The sequence below is a fragment of the Mastigoproctus giganteus genome, chromosome 3, assembly GCF_048544385.1.
Source record: "Mastigoproctus giganteus isolate SK-2022 chromosome 3, ASM4854438v1, whole genome shotgun sequence".
NCBI classification, from domain to species: domain Eukaryota; kingdom Metazoa; phylum Arthropoda; class Arachnida; order Uropygi; family Thelyphonidae; genus Mastigoproctus; species Mastigoproctus giganteus.
In genome coordinates, this window is record NC_143577.1 from 126,900,594 (window position 1) to 126,918,466 (window position 17,873).

The 17,873-nt window shown below is 38.4% G+C and overlaps 1 protein-coding gene across 5 annotated transcripts in view; it reads left to right on the forward strand.

Moving 5' to 3' along the window:
- LOC150088262 (acetyl-CoA acetyltransferase, mitochondrial-like) overlaps nt 1-17,873 on the forward strand; it is a 670,540-nt gene that overhangs the window by 315,485 nt on the left and 337,182 nt on the right. For all 5 annotated transcript variants that reach the window (XM_090369428.1, XM_090369427.1, XM_090369425.1 and 2 more), the window contains one exon: nt 2,871-2,972. In XM_090369428.1, coding sequence (XP_090225554.1) covers nt 2,871-2,972 — 102 coding nt within the window. The remainder of the gene's footprint in view (nt 1-2,870; nt 2,973-17,873) is intronic.

Consider the following 17,873-nt stretch of genomic DNA (forward strand, 5'->3'; position numbering starts at 1 on the left):
TCGAACAAAGAACAAGATGAATTATTCCGAGGACCGCAGCTTCAAGAGAATCAACAACGCAACGAAGACGAAAATGTTGATATAAATGATCCTGGTACTTGGCCTGAAATTATAACTGATAAATTTAGAATGGCTATCATACAAAATGGCGTGACACAAGTAAAAAACTACGATTTTCCGGAAGATAAAAATAACAGAAGTTTTTCTGAAAATTATTGTTTAAGAAAATTAACGAATGGGGAATGTCAAGAACAAAGGTGGTTACTCTACTCAAAGTACAAAGATGCCACATTGTGTTATGCCTGTAAGTTATTCTCTTCAAATACCACTTCTCTGTGTTTAACTGGACTTAACAGTTGGGTACATTTAAGTTCGCGATTACAAAGTCACGAAAGATCAGAATATCATTTACAAGCTATGTACAAATTGTTACAACTTGAAAAGAATTTGAAACTTGGAAACATTATTGACAAAGAACATGAAAAAATAATTAAAAACAAAACACAGTGTTTAAAATGTGTTTGTGAACGAATAGTGTCTGCAATTTTATATTTATCAGAGCATAATCTGGCATTCAGTGGCAGTAGCGATGCTTTATATAAACCGCACAATGGTAATTTCTTAGGTATCGTAGAATTACTTGCAAAATTTGACCCAATCATGAAACAACATTTGGATTGGTGCATAGAATCAGCATCGCGTTCCTATTTATCTCATAGAATACAAGATGAACTGATTTCTGCTTTGGCTAAAAAAGTTAGAAAGGAAATAATAAATACAGTTAGGAAAGCTAAATATTTCACAATTTTATTAGATTGCACTCCAGATGTAAGCCATCAAGAACAATTATCTGTTATTTTAAGATATGTTAATGTAAATAACTCTGAAAGTGATGTGAGTATACAAGAACAATTTATTTGTTTCGGAACAGTAAAAGACTCGACAGGGAAAAGGGTTATCAGCCAAAATTGAAAGCATATTAGAAAAGGAGGAATTAGATTTAAGGAACTGTCAAGACAGGGGTACGATAACGGAGCTCATATGAGAGGTTTATATAAAGGCGTGCAAGCACTTATCCTGCAAAAGAATTCCAAAGCACAGTATATGCCCTGCAGAAGTCATAATTTGAATTTACTTCTTGGAGACATTTCAAAATCATCTTCTCTTGCAAATTCATTTTTTGAGACTTTACAAAGCATATATAATATTTTTGCAAGTTCTATGATACGCTGGGATATATTAAAAGAGCATGTCAAACATCTTACCCCAAAACCACTGGCAGAAATGAGGTGGCAATGTTGCCTCGAAAGTGTGAAATCTGTGAGATACCAAGTACCACAATTTTCTCTAGCTTTGAAATACCTTTATGAACATACCAGTGATGAAAACGAAATCCAATCAGTTGAAAATAAACTTACTTCATTTGAATTTTTATTAAGTTTGGTCATTTGGTATGACATACTGAATGAAGTAAATATTATGAGCAAGATATTTCAAAATTTAAATATAGATATCGGTACTGCAAATTCACATTTAAAAGGCCTTTTAAATTTTTTTGAACAGTATCGTGAATCGGAATTCAAATCTTCTTTAATAACTGCAAAGGAAATAGCTGAACAATTACAAGTGACATCTGAATTTAAGAATCAAAGAACTGGACGAAAAACAAAGCAATTTTGTTATGAAGGAACCGATCAGCCTATTTCATCAGGCGAAGAATATTTCAGAATTCAATATTTTCTAGTCATAATCGATAGTGCGATTATTTCTTTTAAGAAAAGATTCGAAATTTATCACGAACATGAGACATCATATGGTTTTTTATATAATTCGGATAATATTCAAAAACTGACTGAAAACGATTTTCTTAAATGTTGCAAAGACGATATTGATTGCATTGATTTATTTAATGAAATCAAAATTTGTCGTCGAGTTTTGCCTTCCAGGATCACAATATTACAAATATTACAATATTTACTGAAAAATAATTTATTTGAATTGTATCCAAAATTCGTTACTGTTCTGAAAATTATATTAACCTTACCAATTACCGTCGCATCTGCAGAAAGATTTTTCTCAAGATTGAAAATAATAAAAAATTACTTGAGACATTAGTCAAGAATGATTTACCTCCTTAGCCATTTTATCTATCGAATCCGAAATAGCCAAAAAACTAAATTATGATGATATTATCAACGAATTTTTATAAAACATGTAAGAAAATGAAACAAAAATCACATATTGTGATCTTATTCGATTAAGTCGCATACCAAATTGTATTTTCTAAGTATATGAAGCAATTATTTTTCTTATTTGATTTATTAAAGATTTTTTTGTGATTGAAATGTTAATTTTATTAAAATAATTTAATTATTTATAATTTTCATGTAATCCTTACTAAACCAATTTGTGCAATGTAATAAATATCAAAATGCAATAAATTATTTTGTTGTACGAAATTTGTATCGAGACCCCACAAGTGAACTTTGCACCGGGCCCCACTTTTGTTCAGGCTGGGCCGGGCCTGGTTGTATTTAGAAGAACTATCATCTTTTCAAAGTCTCTGACCAAAAGTTTATTTGGATTTGGGGGTAGGAAAAATGAGCCTGAAATTTTATTCATGATTGTTTTTGCTGCTCATCCCTTTTTAGTTGCAAAGTAATAAGCATATAATATTGTAAAATAATATCACATTTATCTCAGGATGGGAGGGTGGAAGACCAACATACTCCAGGCTGGGCTCTGAGCTGTAGAATGTCGTGTTGCTCTAATCTATTATAATGTTAGAGGATAATTTAAAAAAAAAAAAAAAAACCAAAAGAAAGTTGGTAATCCTATTTTTTATTTTGTATTTCTGTTTCCTTGTTTAGGGTGTCTGTGCTGAATTAGTAGCAGAGAAATTTAATTTTACTAGACAAAAACAAGATGAATTTGCTATTGACGACTATAAAAAATGTATTTTGGCAGCGAAGGTAATTGTTATTTTGTATTGTTATTTTGTATTTTGTATCTTTTTAAATAAATTCTAAAATTTTAGAATAGGTGTTAAGTGAAATAGTTAACTGTTGCTGATATTTGAAAGGTGTTTCAATTGGTTTCAGTATTTGAGGCTATACTGTTGCCAATTGAACATACCTTGTTATTTTAATTTTCATTTAATTATGCTTGTTAAATTTACAAGGTTACTGCAGTGCACAGGTTAATTTAATCTAAATTCAGCTCATCAGAGCTACATACATTTTATCATATCACTTCTCAAGTTATATTTATGTTATAACTTGGGAAGTGATATAATTGATGTTATCAATGTACAATTTATACCTGCACTACATGTATTTAAATATGAAATGCACAAGGCATAATTATTTTTATTTTTTATTTTTTTATGTGAACCCCAAACACGAGCGGTATTAGAACCTATGGTACTTAGTACCATGCTTGGGTTGGAGGTTGAGAACACGAAAGAAGATATTTGTTGACATTGGACTTGAATTTCTCTAGACTGTAATTTTCATGTAATACATATGAAGGAAGGTTGTTCCAGAAAACGGCAGTTGAATGAATAAATGAGGAAGATGAAAAGTTGGTTCTGTGGGTTTGAAGTTGGACAGTAAATGGATGTTGGCTGGTGGCAGCACGTGTTCGGACTGTTTTGAAAGAGAGAGCGGGAATTATAGAAGCCAATTCAGAAGAACAGTGCCCATGGAAGTATCTGTAGAAGAGGCATGCAGCAGAAATACGTCTATGAGAAAGCGAGACTCTGTTAGAGATGAATCATTAATTAACCTAACTGCCCTCTTCTGAATGGAATCAAGAACCCTGAGAGAGGTTTTGGGGGCACCAACCCAGATGTGAGAACAATATTCCATGGCAGGGCGGATTTGCGATTTATACAGAGTGAGCAGCTGTTTGGAAGAAAAGTAACGCCGAGAACGAAAGAGAAAACCAAGTTTTCTTGGTTTTCTCTTTCATTCTCTGCATCTAAAAAACCAAGTTTTTTAGATGCAGAGAAAGCAATATTTGTAATGTGCTTGTGCCAAGAGAGATTAGAAGTCAGGGTAATCCCCAAAAGAGATATATCATTTTGCCTAGAAATCGGAGTGTCACTAAAGATAAGCATAGGAGCAGAAGAATCCTTTTTGCGAGAAATAAGACAAGACTGAGTTTTAGAAGGGTTGTCTTTGCCCCACTGAAGAATTACCTGAAGATCAGCATTTCAGGAATTGGTAGCAGATTTTCGAGAAGTTGAAGCTGATTGAGCAGGACAAGGTTTCTCAAAATGAAAAGTGAAATGCAATGTGCTATCATCGGCAAAACTATGGATAGGATTTCCAGTCAATGGAAGAATGTCATTAATATACAAGAGGAAAAGAGTGGGGGAAAGAACTGAACCTTGGGGGACACCGGCATTAGTGGAGAAGTTAGAAGAGAGAGAGCCATCTACCATCACCCTCAGTGAGCGGTCAGAGAGAAAACTGGATAACCAATTACTAAAAACAGTTGGCAAACCATAAGATGGAAGCTTGTTTAGAAGACCTTTATGCCAAACACGATCAAAAGCCTTTGAGATGCCAAGAGCAACTACTTGTGTTTCACCGAATCTTTCCATTGAATTAGTCCATAAATGGGTAACATAAGCTAGAATATCACCAGTGGATCGACACTGACGGAATCCGTACTGGCGATTGTTGATCAGACGGAAGGTTTCTAGGTAGTTTAAGAGTTGGCGGTTAATTGATTTCTCCATTACTTTAGAAAGAGTAGAAGTAATTGCAATGGGACGATAATTGGTTGGGAGGGATTTGTCACCCTTTTTATGAACTGGCTGGATATGAGCATATTTCCAAGCAGAAGGAAAAACACCTTTGGAATAAGAAAGTGAAAAAAGGCGGCAAAGAATAGGAGTAAGTTCAGGAGCACAGGTTTTGAGAACAAGTGGAGAAATACCATCAGGACCTGGAGCTTTCTTAGCATCAAGATTCATCAAAATCCTTCTGATATCCTTTTGACGGAAGACCACAGGAGGCATTGAATGGAGCGTGTTGAGAATGGTGGGAGGTGTGTTACCAAGATCATTAATACATGAGCTGGAAGAAAAATGGGATGCTAGCAGGTCAGCTTTATCCTTGGCTGAAGTGACAACAGAACCATCTGGTTTTGACAGAGGTGGGAGCAGAGATGGTCAAGAGTTGCGGCCAATAGCTTTGGCAAGAGACCAGAATGCTCGGCTACCAAGCGGGCAAGAAGCAAGTTTTCTACTCTTAGCCTGTTCAAACTCTAGTTTGGATTGATTAATAACTGCTTTACAATTGTTGCAAGCTTTGGTGTAGGCAGAAAATGAAACTGAAGAATTATAAACAAGCCAATTACGATATGCAACATTCTTCTCTTGAACAGCCTTAGCAACATTTATTGGAAAACCAAAGTTTAGATGAAGGACGAGATTTTAAAGTTGAATGTGGGATAAAGGATTCCATTCCTGCAAGAATAATTTCGCTGACACGATCTGAGCAAACATTGACATCAGAAGTTTTGAAGCAGTAATCTGACCAAGGAAAAGAAGAAAAGAAGTCTCGCAGATCATCCCATTTTGCATTCATGTAATGCCAAACAACACGAGGTTGGGAATATCCATGAGATAAAGGTTCCATTGGAGAAGAGACAATCACTAAGTTGTGATCTGAAGTGCCTAAAGGGATAGAAGGGTTGTTTGTGAGAAAAAGGTCAAGCGTGTTGGCTGTATGATTAGGATTGTCCAGTATTCTTGTAGGTAAATGAAAACTCTGTGCTAGGTCATTAGTAATTGCAAAAGCCTCAGCATCTCGACCTGCTGGGTCGGTGTGACTAGAAAACGGAGGCCAGCTGGAGTTGTGAACATTAAAATCACCAAGGAAAATTACCTCACTGTTAGGAAAGTTGGACTGGAGAAAGTCAAGTTGCAAATAGAGGAAGTCAAAGAGCTCCAAGTGATTAGTGGAGGTGGGAGAACGGTAGAGACAACAGATGAATTGGCACAATGAGGTAGAGAGATTTTTAGCCAGAAAAGATCAAAGAGAGGAGATTCCAAATTGCCAAGTCTCTGACAGGGGATATCAGAACGGACATATGCACAAGTGCCCACCTTTGAGGCGAAAGGAATCATACAGCGAATAATTTGGGCATCTGAAATGAGCAGTAGTTGAAGCAACCGATAACTGAGATTCTGTCAGAAAAAGTACATGGGTTTGGCAGACTGCAAGTGGAAATGGACATCGCAGATAAGCTTTCTCAGTTTGACAAATCATGGTGTATTCAATAGTAAGAAAAAGTGGGTGGTACATGCTGTATGAAGTAATGAAATTTTTGGATATGGCGTACACGTAGTAAGAATATACCCAGATCGTTTACCTAACATGGCCTCGACAATGCTCCCTGCATACACACTACTTGGACTCCCTCCAGTCACTATCTGGCAGAGTAGAGGTAGCAGATTATACACTAGCTAATCCAGAAGCCTCCTAGAGAGTTACCAATAGGTTTGGTCCGGTGTACTAACTAGCGGCCGCCCTGCGAACACCGTTTTAGAGCTGTACCCTCGAAATGTAAGGAATATTGGATCTCGCCACGACATTCATCATAACCTCAAAAGTCATCAATCATACTGCATGATGGAAGAGATAGGGAAGGGTTGACCGGAACTTAGCTCTAGAGACTAAACATGGGTTCCCCCACTCCAAGCCTCCAATAAGCAAAGTGGTGGTATTTCACCGGTTGATGAGTCATCTACCACCTAGTACTGCCTGGTAACATAGAGGGGCGGCGTTCCACCATGTGGTGTGGGCGCCACACCTCGACCCCTGCTTACGTTGGTTCACACCTGGGTGGTCACCCACCATGTACTTGTGCATGGAGTTTATACCCAGGATTACTAACAGTCCCACCATCGTGAAGGTGCAAGCAGAGGATTTGGCTGTCACAGACCGTCCGGACTTCGCCGAAATTGGGTCCACTTGACTTGAATGTCACCCGAATATCAGTTCCATCAGTGTTTTAGATTCCCAGGTAGCAAGTACAGCTTGTCTGGCATATCTGAGAAAATGTCTGTGAAAACCTCAAGGATTTAACTATGTAATATCAGTGTAAATACACAATAGTTTACATACATATATCCATAAATTTAAACTACGTATTTAGTGTTAAAGGCATCATTTTAATTGTATCTCATATTGTGGCTGCCTTCACATTGAGACACCAGGTATTGCACTACTTTGAATAAGTAACGCTTCTCTAATAGAGAAGACTACTGTTATTTATTCTTAGTGGATACCACCTCCCAGAAGTCACCGTTTCAAAGCTGTTGGCTTATCATCAGTGGGTTTGCAGGTACCCTGGTAATGCAACATTCCATCACAGATGCAAAATCATTTCATCTCTCTCTCTCTCTCTCTCTCTCTCTCTCTCTCTCTCTCTCTCTCTCTCTCTCTCTCTCTCTCTCTCTCTCTCTCTCTCTCTCTGTGTGTGTGTGTGTGTGTGTGTGTGTGTGTGTGTGTGTGTGTGTGTGTGTGTGTGTGTGTGTGTGTGTGTGTGTGTGTGTGTGTGTGTGGTTATAGACAATGGTATAGCAGTTTAACTAACAGGAGGGAAAATTAAGTAAGGAATTAGAACAGAAATAGACACTCCAACCCTGATATAAACTTATTAATAGCTCGGAGTGTGGAAAGAGTTAGTTGGAGAAAAGTGAACACTATTTGAAGAATATGCTTAATAACAGAAACATGTATATAGAAAAAACTCATAAATAATATATCATCAGTAATTCAATGTATGACTGGTGTCTTTTCCTCTAATGAGTGCCCCCCCCGTGCCGTTTGTTTAAGTTCTTCAAAATTTCGAAGTCCTGCTTCATCCAGTAATGTCCTGCCAAAGGTATTTTTTGGTTTTCCTTATGGAATTCCCCCTCCATGGCTTCCAGAAGCAACCCACCTCAACTCAAGTTTCTTTTGGTAAGATTCTACATTTCAGCTGCATGTGGTGTCACGAACCAGACATATATCATTATTATCTTCCTAATTTCCTGAGGCATCTTCTGTGTTATCAATGACAGCTTATTCTAGAAAGATTGTTTTTGCCATTGCAATTCTGGTTTGAATCTGTTTGACATGAAATTTCCCATGTAAAAACCTGCCTTAGATATCTAAAATGATCAACTTGCTCTACTATTTCTCCATTGATCTCAATTCAGAAGGAGATTGCCCTCCTACCAATCATCCTTGCCTTTGTTTTCTTCACGTTAATCCTACTTCCGTACTTTAGCATTTTATTATTTAGTCATCTGATAATTTTTTGCAGCATAGCTGGGCAATCTGCTAGAATGGCCTCTGCAAACTAAATAGCCTTTATGATCTTTTCTTCTATTTTAACACCCCACTTCTTATTCTAAAGTGCCTCCTTTATTATCAGTTTGGCAAAAGCATTGAATCCAGATGAAAACAGGCATCGTTATCTTACTCCCATTTTAACTTTAGGTTTTTCCATTAGTTTTCTCACTCTTTCATCACATTTTATCATCAGTCCAGTAATCTTCTTGCATCCAGTTTTCTCAAGCAATGGGAACAGGTCTCTCCAGATTACTCTATCGAATGTCTACTCGTAATTTACAAAACACACATAAAGGTTTCTTCCCTTGTTATACATTTTCTATCCCAACACTCTCAAAGTTCCAATAGCATCTCTTGTTGAACTGCCTCTGCGAAAGGCGCACTGTGAATCATCCAGGTATTGTTCAATATGTCTCTCAATATGTACTTCAATAACTTTCAGCAGAATCTTAGATTTATGATTAATAAGACTTATAGTTCTGTAGTCTTGGCATACTGTTGGTGTCATCACTTTGGGTGTTTTGGATTATGATAAATATGGAGAATTCTTCTGGCCACTGTTCTTCCCCTATTATGTTCTATATCAGTTCAAACAGAGATTTCTTCATATTTTCTCCACTGTATTTTAAAAGCTCTGCAGTTAGGTTGTCAATTCCTGGTACATTGTTATTGCTAACGGACTTTAGGGCTGCACTGAATTCTTCTTTAAATATTTCTTCTTCCATGTTATCTTGTTCTTCTAAAGCTGTATTCTTTCATGAGTATCTGCTTAAGTCGTTATAGAGTTCTTCCACATACCTTCTCCAGCTTTCCTTTTATTCCTCGAGATTCAGTATTGTCATTCCCTTTTCATCCCATATTACTCTTGTTTGAATTCCGCTGCACTTTCTCGTTAACTCTCTGATTTTTCTTTGTGCCAAGTCCATCCATCTCCATGTTGTTCAAGCATTTCAATCCTCTGACAATTCTTTGCCCACCACTGTTCTCTTGCATTCTTACACTCTCCATCAATTTTATTTTTCAATCTTCTATAGTTCCTTTGATCCTCTTCATTATTTCGGCCTTTCAGTTTTCTCCTCTCATCCATTTTCTGCAGGTTAGCTGCAGAAAATGGATGAGAGGATTAGGAGAAAGTCTTGGATCACTGATCCAAGACTTTCTCCAAATTTTTTCACTCTTCCCCAGTGCCTCTGATGCTGAAAAGCCCTGTCACTTTTGCTGTCAGGCTCGACATCACCATCGGCATTTTGTTTGCTATGATGATTTTGCATTTGTCAGTATTTTCAGGATTCTCTTGTTCACTCATCATTGGATATGTTTTCTTTACAAGGTAGTTTCCCATTGGTCGTAGCTTCCTCCAACTGAAGCTGCATTTGCTGCCATTAACCTGTTTAGGTTCCTCTGCCACCAAAACTCGGCGAAGTTTTGGTGGTAGAGGAACCTAAACAGGTCAACTGATTACCAGCCTACTTACTGGTAACCAGATATATAGGCCTTGTCTTCAAAGCATGTTGGAAGGGACGCCCTACATAACCTTTCATCTCTCATCTGCACCTGACTTAATTCCCACTGGGGTTGACACCCACCTTTCTTCTAGATTTCTTGGGTCCCAGCGGCCACCCCCGTGGTGGTGAGAGTGGAATTGAGATGGAGAGGCTTGGTGTATCCGTTGGAGGGTTCATGTATTACATTTGCACATCCCCTTGGTTTCCAAGGGGATTGTTTTGCGATGATTCACAATAACAATGGTTTTGAAACCGGAAGGCCAAAAATACCAAAAAAAAAAATTAAAAAATGCAAAACCTTTGCATTTTTTAAAGAAATAGCATAGTCAATTCGATATTAGAGCTATCCCCATCTACCATATAAGCCAATCAGGGAGGAGGCCACCGGAGAGGAACACTCATTTCGCTTGTTAGTGTACTGTCGTTGGGCCACTATTCTAGTGTCAGTTTGTGAGATTTAATTAAAAATTTTGATTAAATTAATAAAATAAAAACCGCCTTGTCAAGTAAGAAAAGATCAGCAAAGCTAAGTTGAGATAGGGCGCTCTGGTCGCAGAAGAGAACAGTCGATGGATTTTTGGCTGCTGTAAAGGGATAACTATTTTTAATTTTTACCGTATTCTTTGCTAATTGACATACAACATTGTGTTTTACAGAGATATTAAATAGGTTTAGTAGTGTTCATTAGCTTCTTGTTCAATCTTCTATAGTTCCTTTGATCCTCTTCATTATTTCGGTCTTTCGGTTTTCTCCTCTCATCCATTTTCTGCAGGTTAGCATCACTGATCCAAGACTTTCTCCTAATTTTTTCACTCTTCCCCAGTGCCTCTGATGCCATCATTTAACTAGAGATTTTTGGAAGTTACGACTCCTGGTTGGCACCAATATTGTTGAACTAGCCATCCAGGGGCTTACATCTGGTGAGTATGGGCTTGGCACACCCAGGGTCCTGAGCTGGATATTATCATTCTTCTCTTTCTTGGTGATTCTCTTCTATTTCTGACTCTCTCTGTCTCTCTCTCTCTCTCTGTCTCTCTCTCTCTCTCTCTCTCTCTCAGGGTAACTCAAGAATTTTTTTTGGCTAGTGCAGCATAAGCCTCAGGCTTCCTTGCACCATAGGGCTAATAATAATAATATTGTAGTCGATAAGAAATAGTGTAACGTGTGTGTATATATATATATATATATATATATATATATATATATATATATGTCTTGAGCTGATAGCGTAAGGTATAACGTAAAACTGGATAGCGTAATATGAAGCACTGTATTAGGAATCTGTTAGCTTATTATAATATTATCAATTAATCAAAAATATTATTAATCTTATTAAATTTCATTGTTATTTAAATGGAAATCATGACCCAGACTAGTGAGAGCACTATGAATCGGGGGAGAAACGAAGGAGGCCATTCTTCAATGCATCACAGATTCAAAAAAGTGCGAAATGTGAAACTTTGCCAAACTTTCTAAAACAGGACATAGTCTAGCCAAGGAGAATGCCTTTGTGTGTGCTAGGCGTCTAGAGTGTCAAGAAATTAGGTGCCAACTCGGCGTTCTGATGAGTGTCTATGTGAGCTTGAGGTGTAGGGTAAATGCCCTCAAAGTAATTAATACGAAGGGCCCATCAAACTGTCAGCTGCTCAACTCAACAGCAGAGCTCACTCCTGTGCATCGGGCATCACAGAGGCAATATCAAAGGAAGAATGCACTGGTCCCACAGGAACTAGTTATTGTTGGTGACTCTATTGTCGGGGAGATGGTAAATATACTATGCAAGAAGGATAGGTGGAACCGGACCAGGAAATGTCTGCCAGGGGCTAAAGTTAATGACGTTGTAGAGCAGATATCATCTTTTAAGGGCACAAATGGTGATATTGTTGTACACGATGGAACTAATGACATTAAGAGTAAGAGATCTGCAGATTTACTCAAGTACAGTTCAATGTTGGAAAAAAGTCATGAGTTAGGGTTGAATGTGAAAGTGTCTGCAATTCTGCCCAAACACGATAGGAGTGAGTATATGATGACAGCCTTGTCGACCAATTCGGCCCTGGAGAGATTGCTCAAGGCTCAAGGGATAGAATTTTTTTTTTCAGCCTGGTCTGTGCTGGTTGACAGGAGAGACTGATTCTATAGGGATGGGGTACACTTAAATAGATAGGGTGCAAGAATATTTGCTGATGCTATCAAGGCAATGTTAGGTGGGTCGGAAAACTGCTAGCTTGGTGGGATACACAGAATAAAATGTTAAAAGTGGCCGCAAGCAGAAGCAAAAGTGATTCTTGCACTGCTTCTATTAGAATAAGCAGCAGCCTGGAAAGCAAGGCAATGGAAATTTCCAGGACTGCTGGGAGTCATAGCAGAACAAGTAAATACATGGGCTGTGTTACGGTAACTAAGAGTAAAAACAGGTGCAGGTATACTTGCATGTACACCAATGCTAGGAATATAGTTAATAAATTTGATGAGCTTGAAGGGCTAGTCAAGACCTCAAAGGCAGATATAGTTGGGATATCAGAGACGTGGTGTCACACAGACATAAGCAGTGCAGAATTGGAATTTGGGGAGTACAATGTGTGCAGAAAGGATAGACAGGATAGGAAGGGAGGAGGGGTTATGCTGTTAGTTAAGAAACACATAAAATCTAAGGAAGTGCATCTAATTGATGTTGGTGGACAATGCAATGTTGAATCTGCTTGATATGACATAAGCAGTGGGAAAGCAAAAATGAGAGTAGGTGTGTGTTATAGGCCTAATGAATCTGATGATTATAATGAGCAATTGTGCAGTGAAATAGTGGGCCAGTAAATCAGAATGTCTTATAATGGGGGATTTTAACTTTCCAGATATTGACTGGAACTTGCGGATTGGTCACTCTCCACTTGCGAGACTTTTGTGGGATTTATTGGATGACTGTGTTCTACAGCAACATGTTCGAGAGGCAACCAGAGGGAGTAATACTCTTGATCTGATTATCAGCAGTGATTATTCATGCATTAAGAATTTGCAGATAAAGGAACCACTGGGTGACAGTGGTCACAATGTACTGATGTGGGAATTACTTAAAGATGTAATTGCCATCATGGTTAAAGGCAGGGCTTTTGTAAAGGTGACTACAGGGGTCTCAGACAGTTTTTAAATTCTGTAAATGATCAACTGATGATGTTGCCAACTTTGAATTCTAAATGAGAAGCCATCAGGGACTTAATTTTGGAGGCTACTAGGCTTTTCATTCCAACTAAGAAGTACTGTTCAAGGTTTAGGCCTAAATGGATGTCAGAAAAATGTATGGGATACATATCAAGTATCAGGTGACACAGAAGCCTATGGCAGATATAAACTAGTCTGTAATCAAGTCACAAAGGGGGTTAGGCCGGCAAAAGCAGTTTACGAGAAATCTTTGGCGAAAGATGCAAAGAAAAACAGCAAAGAGTTCTTTACTTATGTAAACTCTAGAAGGAAAGGGCAGAATCAGATTGGACCACTGAACATAGATATGTTGACTATTGATGATCATGCTCAGGTAGCTGATAAACTGAATGAGTATCTTGCATCTACATTCACAAACGAGGAGTTATTCAATCAGGGGAGTGCCAGAAGTTTATCAAGCTCTAACAGTGAGCTAAGTGATTTTTTAATAACTGAGAGCAAAGTGGAGGAGAAATTGCTGAAGTTAAACATAGAAAAGGCAACTGGGGTGGTGGGATCTATCCAGTTGTGTTAAAGGAGGCAGCAAAGGAAGTAAGTAAAAACTTAGCTATAATTATGAGAGCTTCCTTGTACTCAGATGAGCTTCCCATGGACTGGAGGTGTGCAAATGTATCACCAGTTCACTAAGGGGGTTGAAAAAGTGACACATGTAACTATACACCTGTTAGTTTAACTTTTGTTCCAGGGAAAATAATGGAATAACTGGTTAATGAAGCATTGTAAGATCATCTAGACAAGACTGCAGTAATAGTTAAGACACAGCATGGGTTTGTTAAAGGCAGGTCTTGTTTGACCAATTTTATTGGATACTGTGATTGGTCACAAAGGAACTGAATGACAAAAATAATTTTGATATCATATACAGGCTGGCCTTGATTAACGCGATTAATTCGTCCTGCGAGCGCAAAACAGAAACGCGTTAATCGAATATAATAATCAATAGGAAAAATTATAATTGGTCCTTGACCTTCTGGAATGTCTATAAAGAATTTTAAAAATACCTTTTAAATAACTTTTTAACTGTATACCATGTAAAAGATAATGAAAATAATTATGGAATTAAATGTTTATTGCATAAAACAGTGGTTCCCAAACTGTGTGCCGCGGAATATTTTAAATTTTCGATGGAAGCACAGCGATACTCGACATCTGTCAGACACCACGCGAACTGCTAGCATAGTTCACAGTTTCAACATTTCTTATTAAGTTGTTGGACCTAACTACTAAACGGAACTGTTAAGTATTTCTTTTGGTCTAGGTATGCCGTGAAAAAATTACTAAGACATTAAGGGAGAAAGTTTGGGAACCTCTGACATAAAATACTCAATGAAGAAATGACTGTTGTAGAAATATTTGAACAGTGTTGACTTTCTCTTTTCATCAATCAATTTCCGATAGCCGACAACAATCTTCTCTGGGCCCTGGCGAAATAAATATCACAGAGAACCTCAAACCTTTTGTTTGAGGTTCTATGTGATACGAAAGATTTCATCTAGTTCTTTTACTGTTATCTCCTTCGTGGTAACATTTTCATCTGGTTCATTTAAAAATTAGAATTTTTAAATACAAGTCTGCATTGACTTTATTAGCGGGAGACAAACAAGTAACGTGTCTTCTTCCAATGGTTGATGGAACACACTGAGGCAGGCAGCAGGCAAACATTTGTTTATTGCCCGTCCGATGCGCGAGCCGACCGGGCTAGCCAGGTGGGTGAAGTGCCTGCCTGGCAGTCCAAAGGTCGCAGGTTCGAATCCCGCCTTGGGCTTGGATCAGTGTAAAATGCAAAAACTTTGGGAGGTGCATTATGGCCACAGAAGCTGATGCGCCAACAACTAACAAAAAAAAATTAACACACAATTCAAATCTTTTTCAACTATCTCATAAAAAAAAAAGATTGTGAAAAGTGGTATAATTTTTTTCAAATAGCGGTAACTGAAACACGCGTTAATCGAACTTGCATTATGCGAGGCCTGGCTGTACTTGAATTTCAGGAAAGCTTTTGATACTGTTGCACATGGATGTCTGCTGTACAAATTGGAGAGGTATGGCATTAAGGGTAAATTGCTGCAATGGATAAAGGGATGGTTGAGTGGGAGATGGCTGAGAGTGGTAATCAATGGTCACTGCTCTTCGTGTACAAATGTTATTAGTGGAGTTCCCCAGGGTTCGTTGTTGTATATTTATCAGTGATATTGATGAAGGTATATGAGGCTTAATGTCCAAGTTTGCAGATGATACAAAGGTTGGCAGGGTTGTTAACGACAGTAAAGACAGTATGCTACTCCAACTGGATCTCAATAAGGTGGGCTGATGGGCTGAGAAGTGGCAACTGAAGTGTGACCTTGACAAATGCAAAGTACTGCATGTGGGTAGCAATAACCAAAGAGAAACATATGAATTGTGTGGTGCTACACTCAGAGAAGTGAAAAATGAAAAAGACCTGGGGGTAATTTTGCAGTCAAATATGAAGTTTTCTGAGCAGTGCAGAGAGGCTGCCAGGGCAGGTCATGGAGTCTTGTCAATGATATATAGGAATTTTGATAGCAGGGACAGGGATGTGATTATCCCATTATACAAGGTAATGTTCAGGCCACACCTAGAGTACTGTGAACAGGTCTGGAGGTCTCATTTTAGGAAGGATGTAGAGTTGCTAGAACGAGTACAAAGAAGGGCAACAAGATTGGTGATGGGAACACTGGGGTGCTCTTACCAAGAAAGGCTTAAGTTCTGTAAATTGCTGCACCTGGAGAGTAGGCACCTGTGAGGTGGTCTGATTGCGGTGTGTAAGGCCTTGAATGGGATGAGCAAGCTGAATGCTGATGGGATTCTTCCTCTTGCTCAGATTAAGAACCTGAGGGGGTATAGATTTAAATTGAGGAAGTACAGTTGTATTGTAGAGTGGATTTGCAGAAATTTGCCTTTAGCCAGCGGGTAGCTGATTGGTGGAACAGGACTTCTATCTTCTGTTGTGGAAGTTGATAGCCTAAGTAAATTTAAGACTGAGCTGGATAGGCATTTAGAACGAATGGATGGGTGAAATGGGAGGGTTTTTTTTGGCTGATCCTGTATACACTTGCTTTCTTGCATCGTATGCCTCTACTAACGCTAATGTCAGAATGCCGCTAAAAAGTCATGTAGATTTGTTACGTTGGAAAAAAAAATATGGAGGTAATTTGTAGAAGGAAAAAAGATGGTGAAGCACTCGTCCTAATGTGTTTAAGTATGAAATTGCCTCCATCAATTTCATACTCCACCACAGGTGCCTACTCTGTTAATGCAACATGCTACGAAAGTAAGGTTGACGCAAGTGAGTTAGAGCAGAAGTAAACATTTAGAAAAAAAAAAGGAGAAATTGTCATTGTGGGTGGATGATGGAAATCAAAAAAGCATTCTGTTGACTCAAGCTGTTATTACTGATAAGGCAAAGTAAATTTTTGAACATCTCAAGATAAAAGGTGATGATTAGACATTTTTAGGTATCAAGGGATGGTTCATGCAATTTAAATCTCGAAGTAAGTGCCGCTGTGTGAAATTAAGTGGCGAGGTGGAAGTGCAGATGCTGAGGCAGCTGTACCATTTCTTGCAGAGTTTGGAACCAGTAGAGGAGGGTAATTATCCTAGTGATATCATTTTTAATATTGAACAGACCAGGCTTTATTGGATGGAAGAAATTGCCATCACGAACCTTCATTGCCCATGAAGAGCAGTCTGCACTAGGTTTCAAGGCTGGAGAAAACAGGCTAACCCTTCTTGTCGGTGAAAATATCTCTGGCACTTAAAAATTAAAACCAATGTTAGTGTACCATTCACAGCTACCACATGCTCTCAAGGGCCTAAACAAAGCCACATTGCCAGTTTACTGGAAATGGAACAGGAGAGCTTGGGTGACACAAGAAATCTTCTTGGATTGGTACAGAAACTATTTTTCCCCTACTGTGTACCATTTTTTTTTTTTTCAAAAAAATGAGTTACCAGCCAATGCTCTTCTTCTCTTGGACAATGCCTCTTGACATCCTGCTGAAGTCGGAACATCTCCTGATGTTCCGACTTCAGCAGGTTTGTGTTGTTTACATGCCACCAAACACCACTTCAGTTTTTCAAGCAATCGACCAGGGGATAATAGCATCCTTTAAAGCTTACACTGCCAAACATTCATGGAAATGGTGAGCATTTTGGACAGGATTGACAAAACTATCAAGTATTATTGGCACTCATTCAACATTTTAAAGGGCATTATCAATGTAGCTTGGGAGAAAGTGTCAGTGAACTGTTTGAATGGAGTGTGGCACAAACTTCTTCCCCAGTTTTTGCACAACTTCACAGGATTAGAGCAAGTGAAGAACATTGTCGAAGATGTTAGCAAGTGCAAGAGGCTGGATTGGATGAGTGACACAGATGTAACAGAGCTGTGAAGTCTTGGAAGAATTAGCTAAAAAACTAAGCCAACAGAAGGAGGAGGGAAAAAGATGAAAAGCCTCCTCTAAAATCTATGAATAAATAAAAGTGATCAATGGTACATCCCTTCAGCCATGGGGACCCTCACTGATGAGCTCTGTGAGATTCACCACGACTGAGAGCAAAGTGAAAAGAAATGTAATTATATCCACTGTCTCTTATTCTGAGATTCTCAAAGAAAGAAAGAAAGAAAGAGGAAATTCGACAGTCAATACAGCATGCTTTCTTCAAAAAAAAGGGAAGATCTTCAACCAGGGTCTTCATCAGAGAAGTAAAATCTCTGCGGGTGCCTCCATAGCCAGGTGAGCAAGAGCAGCAGTGCACAGCACACGCTTCTTGA